This window comes from Manis javanica, chromosome 1 (assembly GCF_040802235.1).
Source record: "Manis javanica isolate MJ-LG chromosome 1, MJ_LKY, whole genome shotgun sequence".
Taxonomy (NCBI): Eukaryota; Metazoa; Chordata; class Mammalia; order Pholidota; family Manidae; genus Manis; species Manis javanica.
In genome coordinates, this window is record NC_133156.1 from 122782222 (window position 1) to 122799669 (window position 17448).

Below are 17448 nucleotides of genomic sequence, written 5' to 3' on the forward strand. Positions count from 1 at the left end.
TCAACATGTATTTATGATAAAAGCTCTAAACAAAATAGGTAGAGAGGACAAGTACCTCAACATAATAAAGGCTATATATGACAAACCTACAGCCAACATCATACTTAAAAGCAAGAAGCTGAAAGCTTTTCCTTTAAGATAAGGAACAAGACAAGTATGCCCACCCTCCCCACTTCTATTCAACATAGTACTGGAGGTCCTAGCCACAACAGTCAGACAACCCAAAGACATAAAAGGAATCCAGATTGGCAATGAAGCAGTCAAACTGTCCCTGTTTGCAGATGAAATGGTATTGAACATAAAAACCCAGAAGAATCCACCCCTAAACTACCAGATCTAATATCTGAATTAAGCAAAGTTGCAAGATGCAAAATTAATACACAGAAATCTGTTGTATTCCTATACACTAACAATGAACTAACACAGAGAGAAATCAGGAAAACAATCCCATTCACAATTGTATCAAAAAGAATAAAATACTTAGGAAAAAACCTAACCAAGGGAGTAAAAGACCTATACTCTGAAAACTACAAGACACTCATGAGAGAAATTAAAGAAGATACCAATAAATGGAAACACATACTGTGCTCATGGATAGGAAGAATTAATATTGTCAAAATGGCAATCTTGCCTAAAGTAATCTATGGATTCAATGCAAATCCTATCAAAATGCCAACAGCATTCTTCAATGAACTAGAGAAAATCATTCTAAAATTCATGTGGAACCACAAGAGACCCTAAATAGCCAAAGCAATCCTAAGAAGGAAGAATAAAGCAGGGGGAATTATGCTCCCCAACTTCAAGCTCTGCTACAAAGTCACAGTAATCAAGACAATTTGGTACTGGCACAAGAACAGACACATAGACTGATGGCAGAGACTGGAGAGCCCAGACATAAACCAAACATATATGGTCAATTAATATATGAAAAAGGAGCAATGGATATACAATGGGGAAGTGACAGCCTTTTCAACAGCTGGTGTTGGCAAAACTGGACAGCTACATGCAGTAGAATGACACTGTATAATTCTGGAAGCTAATACACAAAAAAAGTAAACTCAAAATGGATCAAAGACCTGAATGTAAGTCATGAAACCATAAAGCTCTTAGAAAAAACATAGACAAACATCTTCTGAATATAAGCATGAGCAACTTCTTCCTGAATACAACTCTTCGAGCAAGGGAAACAAAAGCAATAATGAACTCATGGGACTACATCAAACTAAAATGTTTCTCTACAGCACAGGACACCATCAACAGAACAAAAAGTCATCCTACAGTATGGGAGAACATTTGTAAATGACATATGTGACAAGGGGTTAACTTCCATAATATATAAAGAACTTACATGTCTCAACACCCAAAAAGCAAATAACGCAATTGACAAATAGGCAGAGGATATGAAGAGACAATTCTCCAAAGAAGATATTCAGATGGCCAACAGAGACATGAAAAGATGCTTCACATCACTGATCATCAGGGAAATGCAAATTAATACCACAGTGAGATATCACCTCACACCAGTAGGGATGGTCAGTATTGAAAAGACTAAGAACAACAAATGCTGGTGAGGATGCAGGGAAAGGAGTACCCTCCTGCACTGCTGGTGGGAATATAAGCTAGTTCAGATATTGTGGAAAGCAATATGGAGGTTCCTCAAAAAACTAAAAAAAGGACTGTCATTTGACCCTGCAATCCCACTCCTTGGAATTTATCCAAAAATACAACTTCTCAGATTCAAAAAGACATATGCACCCCTATGTTTATCACAGCACTTTTTACAAAAGCCAAGATATGGAAGCAACCTAAGTGTCCATCACTAGGTGAGTGGATAAAGGAGATGTGGTACATATACACAATGGAATACTATTTGGCCATAAGAAAGAAACAGATTCTACCATTTGCAACCACATGGATGGAGCTGGAGGACATAATGCTCAGTGAATTATGCCAGGCAGAGAAAGACAAATGCCAAATGATTTCCCTCATTTGTGGAGTATTACGAAGAAGCAAAACTGAAGGAACAAAATAGCAGCAGACTCAGAGACTCCACAAATGAACTATTGGTTACCAAAGAGGAGGGGTGTGGGTGGGTGAATGGGGAGGGAGAGTGAAGGGGATTCAGGGGTATTATGCTTACTTCACATGGTGTGGGGGATCATGGGGGAACAGTGTAGCACAGTGAAGGCACATAGTCGATGTGTGGCATCTTACTACACTGATGGACAGTGACTGCATTGGAGTATGGGTGGGGACTTGATAATATGGGGGAATGTAGTAACCATGTTGTTTTTCATGTGAAACTTTCATAAGAGTATGTATCAATTATACCTTAATACTTACTATTAATAAGTAAAGAAAAAAAATCCTTTGATGAGAGGGAGGAGGAGCCAAGATGGCGGTGTGAGTAAGGCAGTGGAAATCTCCTCCAAAAACCATATATATTTTTGAAAATACAACAAATACAACTATCCCTAAGAGATAGACCAGAGGATACAGTACAACAGCCAGGCTACGTCTGCGTCTGCGAGAACTCAGCACCTCATGAAGTGGGTAAGATACAATCTGGGCCCCAGCGGGACCCGAGCTTCCCCCAAGCCCAGCTCCCAGGGGGAAGGTAAGGAGTCACAGCAGGGAGGGATTGGCAGCCCAGGACTGCTAAATACCCAGCCCTAGTCATCCACACCAGGAGCACAAACACACATTGCGTGGTGTGCTGGATATTAGGGAAATGGAAGAGTAAAATCTGCAAGGGGGTCCCCACAGCTGGCACCCCTGGGACAAAAGAAAAGCAAGAGCTTTTTGAAAGTCTTAAAGGGATAGGGATCTCACAGCTGGACAGCAGCATCCCAGCACACCCAGCCCAGCACCTGGGAAACCCATGGAAATTCATGCGCTCTAGACCCCTGGAAGGTAGCACAGCTGAGAAGCTCTCACAGTGATAAACAGCCTCCCATCCATTCCACCTCTGGCATGTCCCCGCCATAGCAGGGTAGCAGCTTGTGAGCAACCACGTCCACAGCAACTGCCCAGAGCCTTGCCCGCAGCCGCCTGGGCTGGACTCAGAGGCCCTGCCGGCGTGCACAGACAGAGGAAGTCTAGAAAGGGCTCCAATGGTCGCCATTCTCACAGGAGAGCACACCTGGTATGCTTGCCACTCCCAGCAGGGCTCTGGGCTGCCCCAACAGCTACCCTGCCCATGGTGGCTCAGGAAATAAAACCAAAAGCTGCTTCGAGGACCTGCAAGATAACCAGCAAGCAGGAGGGGACTTTGTTCTCCCAGCTAACAACCGGACCAACTGCACAGAACTACCTTTATTGCCATGAAAAGGCAGAAGAATTTGATCCAGACCAGAATCATAGAGACAACCCCTAAGAGGGAGCCTGGGGAGGTAGATTTAACCAATCTTCCTGAAAAAGAATTCAAAATAAAGGTCATAATCATGCTGATAGACCTGCAGAGAAATATGCAAGAGCTAAAGGATGACGTTAGGAGGGAGAATACAGAAATAAAACAATCTCTGGAAGGACTTAAGAGTAGATTGGATGAGGTGCAGGAGTCCGTTAATGGAATAGAAGTCAGAGAACAGGAACACAGAGAAGCTGAGACAGAGAGAGATGAAAGGATCTCCAGGAAAGGAAGAATACTAAGAGTACTATGTGACCAATCCAAATGGAACAATATTTGCATTATAGGGGTACCAGAAGAAGAAGAGAGAGAAAGGGATAGAAAGTGTACTTGAAGAAATAATTACTGAAACCTTCCCCAAACCAGGGGAGGAAGTAGTCTCTCAGACCATGGATGCCCACAGAACTCCCAGCACAAGGGACCCAAGGAGGACAACACCAAGACACATAGTAGTTAAAATGGCAAAGATCAAGGACAATGACAGAGTATTAAAGGCAGCCAGAGAGAGAAAAAAGGTCACCTACAAAGAAAACCCATCAGGCTATCATCAGACTTCTCAAAAGAAACCTTACAGGCCAGAAGAGAATGGCATGATATATTTAATGCAATGAAACAGAAGAGCCTTGAACCAAGAAGACTATATCCAGCACAATGATCATTTAAATATAAAGGAGGGATTAAACAATTCCCAGACAAGCAAAAGTTGAGGGAATTTGCCTCCCACACACCATCTTTGCAGGATATTTTTAAGAGACTGCTCTATCTGGAAGCACTCCTAGGGCAAAATGGATGTCACCAGAGAAAATAAAATCACAACAAAGAAAGCAGACCAACCAAATATTAACTAAAGGAAAAAAAAAAATCAACTACTCACAAAAGCAGTCAAAGGAAACACAAAAGAGCACAGAATAAAACACCTAACATATAAAGAATGGAGGAGGAAGAATAAGAAGGGAGAGAAATAAAGAATCATCATACTGTGTTTATAATAGCTTAATAAGAGAGATAAGTTAGATGGTTAGATAGTAAAGAAGGTACCCTTGAACCTTTGGTAACCATGCATCTAAAGCCTGCAGTGGTATTAAGTACATATCTTTCAATAATCACCCTAAATATAAATGGAATGACTGAACCAATGAAAAGACACAGAGTAGTAGAATGGATAAAAAAGCAAGACCCATCTATATGTTGCTTACAAGAGACTCACCTGAAACCCCAAGACATACACAGACTAAAAGTCAAGGGCTGGAAAAAGATATTTCATGCAAACAATAGGGAGAAAAAAGCAGTTGTTGCAATACTAGTATCAGACAAAAAAGACTTCAAAACAAAGAAAGTAACAAGAGATAAAGAAGGACATTACATAATGATAAAGGGCTCTGTCCAACAAGAGGATATAACCATTATAAGTATATATGCACCCGATACAGGAGCACCAACATATGTGAAACAAATACTAACAGAATTAAAGGAGAAAATAGAACGCAATGCATTCATTTTAGGAGACTTCAACACACCACTCCCTCCAAAGGACAGATCCACCAGACAGAAAATAAGTAAGGACACAGAGGCACTGAACAACACACTAAAATAGATGGACCTAATAGACATCTACAGAAATCTACACCCAAAAGCAGTAGGATACACACTATTCTCAAGTGCACATGGAACATTTCCCAGAATAGACCACATACCAGGCCACAAAAAGAGCATTCAGTAAATTCAAAATGATTGAAATTCTACCAACCAACTTCTCAGACCATCAAGGCATGAAACTAGAAATAAATTGTACAAAGAAAACAAAAAGGCTCCCAAACACATGGAGGCTTAACAACATACTCCTAAATAATCAATGGATCAATGACCAATTTAAAATAGAGATCAAGAAATATATGTATATGGAGACAAATGACAACAACAGTACAAAGCCCCCACTGCTGTGGGATGCAGTGAAAGCTCTCTTAAGAGGAAAGTATATAGCATCCCAGGCATATTTGAAGAAGGAAGAACAATCCCAAATGAATAGTCTAAAGTCACAATTATTGAAATCAGAAAAAGAAGAACAAATGAGGCCCAAAGGCAGCAGAAGGAGAGACATAATAAAGATCAGAGAAGAAATAAATAAAATTGAGAAGAATAAAACAATAGAAAAATATCAATGAAACCAAGAGCTGGTTTTTTGAGAAAATAAATAAAATAGATAGACACCTAGCCAGACTTATCAAGAGAAAAAGAGAGTCTACACACATCAGTAGAATCCGAAATGAGAAAGGAAAAATCATGATGGACCCCACAGAAATACAAAGAAGCATTAGAGAATACTATGAAAACCTATACGCTAACAAGCTGGAAAACCTAGAAGAAATGGACAACTTCTTAGAAAAATACAACCTTCCAAGACTGACCAAGGAAGGTGTCGCAACCCTTCAGGGACTGAAGCAACACGCCCAAGGTCTTGATTCTTCTCTAGGCTTTATTGTCTAATCTCTCATGGCGGTTACAGCAGTTGTCGGGAAGCTCTCCTCCCTCCCGGCGGGCTCCCTTATATTCAGTCACCCAACCAATCCGGGACAGTATCATGCATGACCTTTAAGCGGATAGGTGTCACGCGCCACTCTAAACGGGCAGCATGAGCTGTGCACGGGTACGGAAGTCTGCTGGGCCAATCCCCAACAGGGAAGAGGGGAAAAGGTGGTGAGCAGGAAGCAGGCGCCATCTTTAGGGTGTTGTCTAGCTAGAGTGGGGCTCAGCCTCGGCCGTAGGCTGGGCCCCCACAGAAGGAACAGAAAATATAAACAGAGCAATTACCAGCAATGAAATTGAATCGGTAATCATGCAACTACGCAAGAGCAAAACCCCCGTACCATGGGATTTTATCAGACATACAGAGAAGACATAATACCCATTCTCCTTAAAGTTTTTCAAAAAATAGAAGAGGAGCGAATACTTGCAGACTAATTCTATAAAGCCAGCATCACCCTAATACCAAAACCAGGCCAAGACACAACAAAAAAGAAAATTACAGACCAATATCCCTGATGAACATAGATGCAAAAATACTCAACAAAATATTAGCAAACAAATTAAAAAATACATCAACAGGCTCATACACCATAACCAAGTGGGATTCATTTCAGGGATGTAAAGATGGTACGACATTCGAAAATCCTTCATCATCTACCACAACAACAAAAAAGACAAAAACCACATGATCATCTCCATTGACGCTGAAAAAGCATTTGATAAAGTCAGCATCCATTCATGATAAAAACTCTCAAGAAAAAAAATACATCAACATAATAAAGGCCATATATGATAAACCCACAGCCAACATCATACTTAACAGTGAGAAGCTGAAAGCTTTCCCTCTGAGATTGGGAACAAGACAGGGATGCCCACTCTCCCCCACTGCTATTCAACATATTGCTGGAGGTCCTAGCCTTGTCAATCAGACAAAACAAAGAAATAAAGGGAATCCAGATTGGTAAAGAAGATGTCAAACTGTCACTCTATGCAGATGACATGATATTGTACATAAAAATCCCTAAAGACGCCACTCCAAAACTATTAGAACTAATATCAGAACTCAGCAAAGTTGCAGGATACAAAATTAATACACAGAAATCTGTTGCTTTCCTATTCACTAACAATAAACTAGCAGAAAGAGAAACCAGGAATAGAATTCCATTCACAGTTGCATCAAAAGGAATAAAATACCTAGGAATAAACCTAACCAAGGAAGTGAAAGGCCTTTACCCTGAAAACTACAAGACACTCTTAAGAGAAATTAGAGAAGACACTAACAAATGGAAACTCATCCCATGCTCTTGGCTAGGAGGAATTAATATTGTCAAAACGGCCATCCTGCTAAAGCTATCTACAGATTCAATGCAATCCCTATCAAAACACCAACAGCATTCTCAACGAACTGGAACAAATAGTTCTAAAATTCATATGGAACCACAAAAGACCCCGAATAGTCAAAGCAATCTGAGAAGGAAGAATAAAGTGTGGGGGGGGAGATCTCGCTCCCCAACTTCAAGCTGTACTACAAAGCCACAGTAATCAAGACAATTTGGTACTGCCCCAACAACAGAGCCACAGACCAGTGGAATGCAATAAAGTCTCCAGACATTAATGCAAACATAACGCTTAATCCATTCTTCAGTTCTGTGTTTCGACTGCTGTTTTGTTCCTTCAGTTTTTTCTTTATTCTTACACTCCACATATGAGTGAATATATGGCTAAAATTCATATGGAACCACAAAAGACCCCGAATAGTCAAAGCAATCCTGAGAAGGAAGAATAAAGTGGGGGGGATCCATGATAAAGGAGCCATGGACATACAATGGGGAAATGACAGCCTCTTCAGCAGCTGGTGTTGGCAAAACTGGGGAGCTACATGTAAGAGAATGAAACTGGATCATTGTCTAAACCCATACACAAAAGTAAATTCGAAATGGAACGAAGACCTGAATGTAAGTCATGAAAACATAAAATTAGTAGAAAAAATCATAGGCAAAAATCTCTTGGACATAAACATGAGCAACTTCTTCATGAACATATCTCCCTGGGCAAGGGAATCAAAAGCAAAAATGAACAAGTGGAACTATATCAAGCTGAAAAACTTCTGTACACAAAGGACACCATCAACAGAACAAAAAGGCATCCTATAGTATGGGAGAACATATTCATAAATGACATATCCAATTAAGGGTTGACATCTGAAATATATAAAGACCTCACACACTTCACCAAACAAAAAGCAAATAATTCAATTAAAAAATGGGCAGAGGAGCTGAACAGACACTTCTCCAAAGAAGAAATTCAGATGGCCAACAGGAACATGGAAAGATGCTCCACATTGCTAATCATCAGAGAAATGCAAATTAAAACCACAATGAGATATCACCTCACACCAGTAAGGATCGGCATCATCCAAAAGACAAACAACAACAAACGTTGGCGAGGTTGTGGAGAAAGGGGAACGCTCCTACACTGTTGGTGGGAATGTAAATTAGTTCAACCATTGTCGAAAGCACTATGGAGGTTTCTCAAAAAGCTCAAAATAGAAATACCATTTGACCCAGGAATTCCACTTCCAGGAATTTACCCTAAGAATGCAGCAGTCCAGTTTGAAATAGACATATGTACCCTTATGTTTATCACAACACTATTTACAATAGCCAAGATATGGAAGCAACCTAAGTGTCCATCAGTAGATGAATGGATAAAGAAGAGGTGGTACATATACACAATGGAATACTATTCAGCCATAAGAAGAAAACAAATCCTACCATTTGCAACAACATGGAATGAGCTAGAGGGTATTATGCTCAGTGAAATAAGCCAGGCAGAGAAAGAAAAGTACCAAATGATTTCACTCATATGTGGAGTGTAAGAAAAAAGAAAAAACTGAAAGAACAAAACAGTAGTAGAAACACAGAACTGAAGAATGCACTAAGAGTTACCAAAGGGAAAGGGACTGGGGAGGAGGGCTGGGAAGGGAACGATATGGGGGTGGAGGCGGGGGGGAAAAGGGGCATAACGATTAGCATGTATAATGTCGGGATGTGGGGCGGGGGGCACCTGGAGGGCTGTGCAACACAGAGAAGACAAGTCGTGATTCTACAGCATCTTACTGCGCTGATGGACAATGACTGTAATGGGGTTTGTGTCGGGGGGACATGGTGATGGGGGGAGTCTAGTAAACATAATGTTCCTCATGTAATTGTAGATTGATGATACTGAAATAAAAAATAAAAAATAAAAAAATCCTTTGCTGGCTCCCATTGCAGGGAATGTAATGTCTCTGTGATTTATCTATAGTCAACTCAGTAGGCACAACTTCAGCTATCCTCCCCTTGTCCGTTTTCCACATATGCTATACCTGTTAAAGAGAAGTTAGGCTGACACTTGTGAAACCTGGCAAAGAAAACTACGAGACTATTGCAACAAGGAAGAGTGTATCATCATAGGGAAGAGAAACTGACCTCAACCCAGGGTGCAGCAAGGACAGCTGGGGATTCACAGCCAACAAGCAGAGTGAGGAGTTGTTAAAGAAAAAATATTCAGTGATACTTGTTAAAGATGGTAAGGAGGACTTTATTCAAGGGGAACATATGATGGGTCTATACACCACTGCAGTAGGATCTTGCAGCGGGGGAAAGAGAGACTGAATACAATTTGATCTGAATACAACAAGAAGTGGGAATTATAGCCAAGGAGCTGCGTGGGAGTCAGTGGATGGAAAATCATGAGGAAGCACCAGGAATAAGGGGGACTTCTGGCTTAACATGTCTAATAGGATTCTTGCTAAGAGGGAAGTTAGGGTAATGAGACATTACTGGGGAATAATAGAAGATACGGAACCCAAATAGATATTGAAGCTGATCAGATATGGAGAACAGGGTCTGGGTAAACTGACTTAGGGGCATTCTTGCTAAACTGAGAATCCAGAGATGAACATGGAAGTCCAAAAGTCAGGGCCTACTTGAAAAGAGAGCTCCCAGAAGCCTCATTAGAGCTTGGCCAAGGAGACCCCAACTTTGTCAGGGGTCAGTGCACAGAGAATTAGTAAGAGGAACTTGATTCGATTTCAAAGGTAAGGGGTTTCTTATCAAAGGAAGACCAGAGTGATTAGAGAACAAGGCTAGAGGGACTTCCCATAAACTAGCTTAGCAGGATCTTTGCTAAAATTGGGCTCAGCAGGCTAAGGGCAAGGCAGAAGCGAAGTTGAGGTCTAGTACAGAAGAGGGCTCAGAGGAGCCTGCCTAGAAGGAGGGCGTCTTTGCCACCCCCACCCCAACATGCTGTGCTCTGCTGTTTGTATCTCCATGTCTTTGGCCATTACATGTCCTCTCTCAGAAATGCTATTACGCTCTTGTTGGAATTAAAAAGCCTCTTCCTCTTGTTCTTCAACACCCAGAGTCATGACTTCACATCAGTATGGCTGGACCTGACCACCACACTCTCAGCAGAGGTCATTGCCTCCTCTTCTGAAGCATTTTTGTTACTATATTTAAATTATTCGTTAACATATCTTTCTCTCTATTTAGAAACCATAAGATCCCAAAAATCAAGAACTGAGTTACAGCACCTGGAACAAAAAGTAGTGGGACAACTGGATAATCATTTAGAATTCATTCCATACTTCACACCACATCCAAAGTAAACTCCAAATACATCAGACATTTAATATAAAATATGACAACATACCGGTTCAAAAAAGGTAAATTTTTACATAACCTGTGTGTATGGAAACGCTTTCTAAATATGAGTAAAACGTCCTGAATCAACAAAAAACCTAACTAATTTAACAGTATCAGAAAATCTTTTTTACATGGCTAAATCATAGTTAAGTGGGGTCTAATACCAATTAACAAGTGGGAGGAAAAATTTTATAACACACATCCAGCATAAAGGACTACTACTCCTAATATTTTTAAAAATCTATTAAAATTGAGGAATGAAGCTATGGACATGCACACACAGGAAGAGCAGGCAGCTATAAGATGCGATGAGCAAGACAACTACAAACTAATCTTTAGTGAATTCTGATATTACTAAGTAAATAGAGCAAAGTACATAGCGTGCTGACTTTTAAGAAAAGAGAAGGGGAAAAGAATAAAAATACATGTGTATCTGCATTGCTTTGCCAAAAAAAAAAAAACGTAGAGAGAGAGTGGGGGAAAATGAGACAGACTGTTCACAAGGTTGTTGTTCGAAAAGCATGGAAGTTCAGGAAAGTTGGTGATAGGTCTATGGATTTATATTTTTACATAGTTCAGTTTTTGAAAGCATGTTAGTGTTTTATATAACAAATTTATACCTAAATTTAAAAAATGGAGGGAAAACATAAAATGGAATACAAACAAATGGATTTAAAACATTTTTAAAGGTATACCATAATCCGTATGTAGCAAAAAATAAACAAAGGAATGAAACAATTCCATTTTGTACACAGTACACTCTTTGTACTGTCAATCCAAAGAAAAAAAATGCAAAAAATATTGTATTCTCTTGAGCAGGTTTCTTTTTCACAGTTGGTGGATCAGTATACAAGAACCTTTTTTCAGTGCATGGTATGATTGAGCAAGTGAGTAAAAATACCAAAGATGCTGAGAGTTAGATTCTTAATTTTGGAAAGGGTTTACAAATGTGGAAATGGGAAAGTTAGCAACAGCTCTGTGGTTTTGTACTAGAATTCATTCATATCAGTACGAATTCATTATTTGTTATAAACTAAATATAAACATAGCTATGAGGAGAGATACAGGTATGTGATATTTATACCCATGTCTGCATCTGTACTTTCGTGAATGTCCATCGAAAAGGGATTATAAACAGTGGCACTTCATTAGCAATGAGCATTTCCCCCAATGACATCCAGGTTTCCAAACATTCCCTACTAAAGGGTTCCTTAAGATATGGATGCTTTTAAGACAGGGACAAAGAAAAGTACAAGATGAGTCTGGAAATCATGTGCAAGAAATAAAGGAAAAGTTCCAAAATGATGGGTGCGGGGCAAGCCACAGGACCAAGCTAGTAAATAATGGTAGTGAGAGATTATATCCCATTGAATAAATATGGTTCCAGGTGGAAAAACTGACAACAAATAAATAGAAATACATAAGTAGGAAAGGGCAATAGATAGGTTAGCAATTAAACAGAAACCACATGAGATATAAAGGAGGAAAATGGAGTTAAAAATTCATTAATCTGCCACCATGGCAGTAATCACTGATTCAGGAAGAAATGTAAAAGATGATAATATGAGTAGAATTTGATGAGGAACAGAATATTTACATTTTGAAAATGTCTCCCTACAACTTGTTTCTTCACTAGAGTATAAAAACTAATAACTTTTCAATTGAGAGTCTTGGTAGACACCACTTTACACAAGAGATCAAAGTTATCTTCACCGATAACGGGGGCATCTGGCATCATGTGCTTCCTGTCTGAGATGGAGCCAAAGTCAGCTTTGCATTATTCCTGAAAAAAACCTTAAACTGAAGTATAATAAGAAAGCATTAGACAAACCCAAATCGAAAGCCATTTTACAAAATTAATGGTTTGTGCTCTTTAAAATGCCAAAGACATGAAAGAAAATGAAGTCTGAGAAGCCAATCGTTACTAAGGGAGATGTAATAGACATGATACTTAACATAATGTGTGATCCTGGATTTGCTCCTGCGCCAGAACATTCATATTACTATGTAGGGCATTGGGAGAATGGGTGGAATTTGATAAGGTGTGCAGATAAGGTGATGTGATTACGTTAATGCTTAATGGCACCTTTGTGATGCACAGATGATTTTTTTCACTGGGAAGTAAAATATTTGAAGATTTTAATCGTCAACATGTATATATGTAGTCACGTGATGACATAAGTATAGCACAAAAATAGATGGATGTACAAGAAAAAATAGAATAAGATTGGGAGAATTTAAAAAACTTCCTAATGATCACTTTCAAACACTTACAGAAGTAGAACGGGGTGCCCACCACCCTTCCGATTTTATGATTCTCATGCAGAATTATAGGTGCAGCTTTGCAAATTCAGTTCTCCATGTAAACACCTGGACTTCACCAGGTGGTTAATACTAAGCACCTGTATCACCTTTCATGAATAAGTTTCTTTCAAAGAAACTCTGAGCAGTAAGTGTAGGTCATTTTTCTTTTGGGAGTGAGTCTTCTCCTGGGACCTTGAACACTACAAGAGATTTTTAAGCAGGTACATGGGGAATCGGGAATGGGGAAGGCTGTTTGAAATGATTAGAGCTGTCAGAAAGGTGATGGGGTCCCGTAACTTCGGGTCGGATTCCTGAAGGGACATGGTTCCCAGTCACTTGAAGGTGACCTTTCTTTGACGTGATTTCCTTAATTCTCTACCCACCACTCCCGGCTCACAGTATTTTCAATGAGGAAAGTGTAGTGATTACAAGGACCCGGACGGGTTAAGGATCAGCTCACCAAGTTCTTCCCACTGCCCTTGGTAGGGGGGGTGAGGACAGAATTTCCAAAGGAGCACACACCCAGGGAGGAGGGGCAGAGGGAGAGAGGGGACAAAAGGTAAAGATAGGCGGGATCAACTTCCAGCGCCAAACCTTGCCTGGCTGCGCGCGTGTCCGCCTGGGCTCAGGACCTTTGAGGGGCTCAGGGTGCGGGGCGCGCAGCCCGGGACTGGGCTCCAGCTGCGCGGGGGCGAACATGGCTCGGCCGCGGGCGCTGTTTCTCCTGGGCTTCCTCGTGCTCGGGCTCCTGCCCTCAGAGGCCGGCAAAATCCTGACCGTGTCCTCACTGGGTGAGTGCCCTGCCAAGTATCCCGAGACAGGCGCATCCTGGGCACCGGTGCCAGAGCTCCGGCCAGCAGCCCTTGCACAGCGCGCCAGCGCCTGCGGTTTCCCAGACCGGGCTTGTGTCTCAGGCTGGAGGAGGGAGAGGCGGCGGGGTCTGTGGCGCCGGGAGGGGGCTCCAACTCCCGGAGAAGTGAGTTCTGGAGAATCACTGGTTTCCGGTCCACTCCTAAAAATCGGTCTGGACGCGCGTCCCATTGTGCGCATCTGGGGCCAGTAGTTGTGATCCATGGCTGAGCTGGAGACCGCGGGCCGCCTGCTCCAGGGCGCTGGAGGCTCACCCCTAACTTTAGCTGGGCGCGGTGGTACCAGTAGCAAGTGGGAGGCGGAATCCATTTCAGGCCCTTGGAGGCCGAGAACGGGTGCTCCTGGGGGCAGTGGTGCAAATTGGGATGCTTCATGACTGTGAAACCTGGGGATCCCAAGCAGAGGAAGGTACCTGGGGCAAGGGAGTCCTTGGGCTGAGGGTCTCTCTCTCTCACCTGTCCTGCTAGAAGTTCTGACAGACAGTGAAGCAGTTAATTCTGCATATTGTGGACGTAGTTTTACTTTCTTTCCTTTTGCCCAAACGGGAACAGAGGATGAACCCGAAATCTTAATCAGGATAAGGAGTCAGTATAGGATGGAGTTTCCCCAAGATTTATTCAACCCATCCTGAAGCCTTCTGGGTTCCCTCATTCAGCCCATCCTGAAGCCTTGTGGGTCCCCTCAGTCCGTGCATTTCCTGAGAGGGAACATGAGGTTAGGGAAATGAGGTGCCCTGTGCAAGAGCCCCATGCATCTCCGGAAAGGCACCCGGGCAGTTTACTCAGGATTTCTTAGTCAAAACCATCCTCTTCCACAGATTCCACTCTGTCACTCGTTACAGTGGGGATTTCTAAGAATCAGCATTTAAAAATCCCTTGCCACATTTTTCAGCCTTTTTTCCTTTCTTCAAATTTTGTGATAGAGACAATGGAGAACAGAACCGTCTGCCCCTCTGAAAAGTACCTGCTCCCCTGCTTCCGACTCTGCAGGGAGCTGATGGCGCTTTGGGAGGTGCTGCAAACCTGGCCTCTGCCCCTTAAGGGCTCTAGCTCACCGAGACCCACATGACTGGCCATGTCTGTAGGGACCCCTTCCACCTGCACCCATTTCCTCCACAAGTTAAATGTGAGCAAGAGCAGGCGGCAGGCCGAGCGGTAAGGGAGTTGAGATTTTTGTCAGTGGTGTTCCCTCAGGCAACACAAGTGTGATAGGAAGAAGTCGAGTAATTGCCAGACATGCACACTATCTCTGTAGTGCTATCCTCCTCTCTGCTGACCCAGTCACATGGGCCATCCTCTCCCAAACACCCTCCACTTCCCATCTTCGGCAAAATCTATGCCTTCCCTCTGGTCTGGGTTTTCCTGCTGCTGAGACCCATAGATTCAAGAGAGACGGCCCAGGATGGATGGCACAGAGTTTTAGGCAGACGTGGTGTGATGGGTCTTGGACCTGTCTGGAGGATTCAGCTTCTCTTTCCTTAGAGTCCAAGAGTGGTCCCCCTCTGGGGGATGCTCCAGTGTCCCACGCACATAGGATCCTGCAGACTGGGCCCTTTGGCCCCACAGTCATCCTGAATGTCTTAATTGATGTGCAAAATAGAGGCCCCAACTGGCTCTAAGTGGTGGCTCCACATGCTTTCCCTCCAACAGCTGTTTCTTGGACTCAAATTCAAGCCCCCATATTTCTGCCTCCTACACTATAATAAATTTCCAAAGAGGAGCATCCCAGAAATAGCTCTGTTTGATTGTCTGTTCGGACCCTTAGCACTGTGCCACAATGGCCAGCAGCGCTCTCATTTCTTTAGGACGTGATGTCTCCATGAGCCCGACTAACGTGAAGCTTGTGCCTCAGGGTCAGGAACTCCCAAAACCTAAGCCCAGAGAAGCTCCTCACACTGATGGAGAGACAGAGTCAAGGGAGACCAAAAGGGTGTCTCTGTCAGTAAAGGAGACAAAGTGTCCTCTTGTGGAGGACCGGCAGAGGCCAAGGTTCCGGGCAGACAGGGGCAGGCATCTGGGCTTAGGTTACGCAGAGTGAGAAAGAGGGACTGAAGAAACTCATCTTCCTTTCTTCTCTATCAATTTTCTGTTGGCTTACCCAGATATCCCTCCTGCCACCTCACAGCACTTTCAGACCCTCTATTCTCATCTTTACAAAAGTGAAACTGTGTATTGTTCCTAGGTGGAAGCCATTATCTGCTGTTAGACCGGGTGTCTCAGATCCTTCAAGATCATGGCCATAATGTCACCATGCTTCATTTTGGAAGACAGTTTATGAACCTAAGTATGATTTTTATAATTTTTGAGTTCTTCTATACCAGACTAAGAAAGGCAATGCCTTATTTATATTATGCTTAGCACAAAATCTTTTTGAATCGAGTTGTTGAAGAAATGAAAAAATGTGCGTGTGTGAATGTGTGATTATGTTAAATCCCGGATATCTTATAAGGTTCAGTAGACTTGGCCTCCACATGCCGTATTACCCTATCTTATCTTTGTCTGGGTAGTTTCATTTTAGGCTAGCCTCTTAAAATTATTATTGACATTTTTGATAATTGCTAGTCTGTTTTGTGGTTTAAATTTGTATTGAACAGAAGTATTCAGCCATATTTAAGGCTTGTATTATGTAATTACAGCTGCTCCTCCTTTATCATAGGTTACTTTCTACTCCTGTTATGAGACCTGAAATTTAAGAAAGCTTCCTCAGGTTGTCAAAAGTTCTTGGATCACTGAATCCACTGAATTTTAGTTCCAAAGAACTTCCTCAGTCTAGGACACAGAGGCCCAGAAAAGTGAAGTGATTTGTTCAGGTTCACGTGGCAGGTTAACAGTAGAGTTGAGTGTATCTGGGACTTTAAACTCTGGGTTTCTTATTCAGACTAGCTGGAGCTATGATTCTTTAAAATATTCCAAAATTAATCAACTATGATGAAAAATAGTCTCAACAATTATAGAATTCTGAAAATGAACTTCAGGTTTTGTCATTGTTCAGAATGTTTTACAATAATTTTGATCACCTAGATTGGGTCCCGTATTGTTCACTGAATATCGTTCTATACATACCACTATGTATCTGCCTTGACTGTCAGTCAGGGTAGTTGAAGCACATGATCATTTCATTTCAGTGGGTTCTTTGGCTTTGAGGAACTATCGACAGCTTTTGTCTTTCTACCGGTTCTACAGAATCCAAACAATTCACCGGATTCACGGTCCCCTTAGGTTTATCCTTGGGCCCAAGTTTTAATAGTCCAGGTTTTAATGTTCTTTCAATATTCACCTACCAATGGAAATAATTGAGGTTTTGAATGGAATATTAGTTTTTCTTTTAAGGAGTGGACTTGCATAGAGTTCTGACTAGACAGTTCTTATCTCCTTCAGCCAGTTAAGTCAGCTTTCTTTGGGTGCGTAGGTAGGACAGAAGATCAGCAGCTAGTAAGGAGGTTCTGTCTTGGAATTCAGGTTTTGGATTGGACTCCTGGGCTCCTCCCTTTACCTATCAAGTGGTGCTCACTGGGCCTTGGGAGGGAAACATACAGTGTTTCAGTCTGTTGTCATCAGGTGAGGTCAGCTTCTTACTGTTTGGGACTTATAGAGCTTAGTAAGATACCACCACCTTTCCCTCTGAATTTTCCAACCAATTGAGAGAAAGTTATAG

General features: G+C 41.9%; 1 protein-coding gene across 2 annotated transcripts in view; it reads left to right on the forward strand.

Moving 5' to 3' along the window:
* Positions 1-13492: 13492 nt before the first annotated feature.
* Positions 13493-17448, forward strand: part of LOC108388571 (UDP-glucuronosyltransferase 3A1-like) — a 36444-nt gene continuing 32488 nt past the window's right edge. Inside the window, exons 1-2 of one of the 2 annotated variants that reach the window (XM_037004438.2) lie at positions 13493-13715; positions 15976-16077. In XM_037004438.2, the coding sequence (XP_036860333.2) occupies positions 13622-13715; positions 15976-16077 (196 nt within the window). In that variant the 5' untranslated portion in view covers positions 13493-13621. The remainder of the gene's footprint in view (positions 13716-15975; positions 16078-17448) is intronic. The other variant, XM_037004439.2, reaches the window with a different exon arrangement.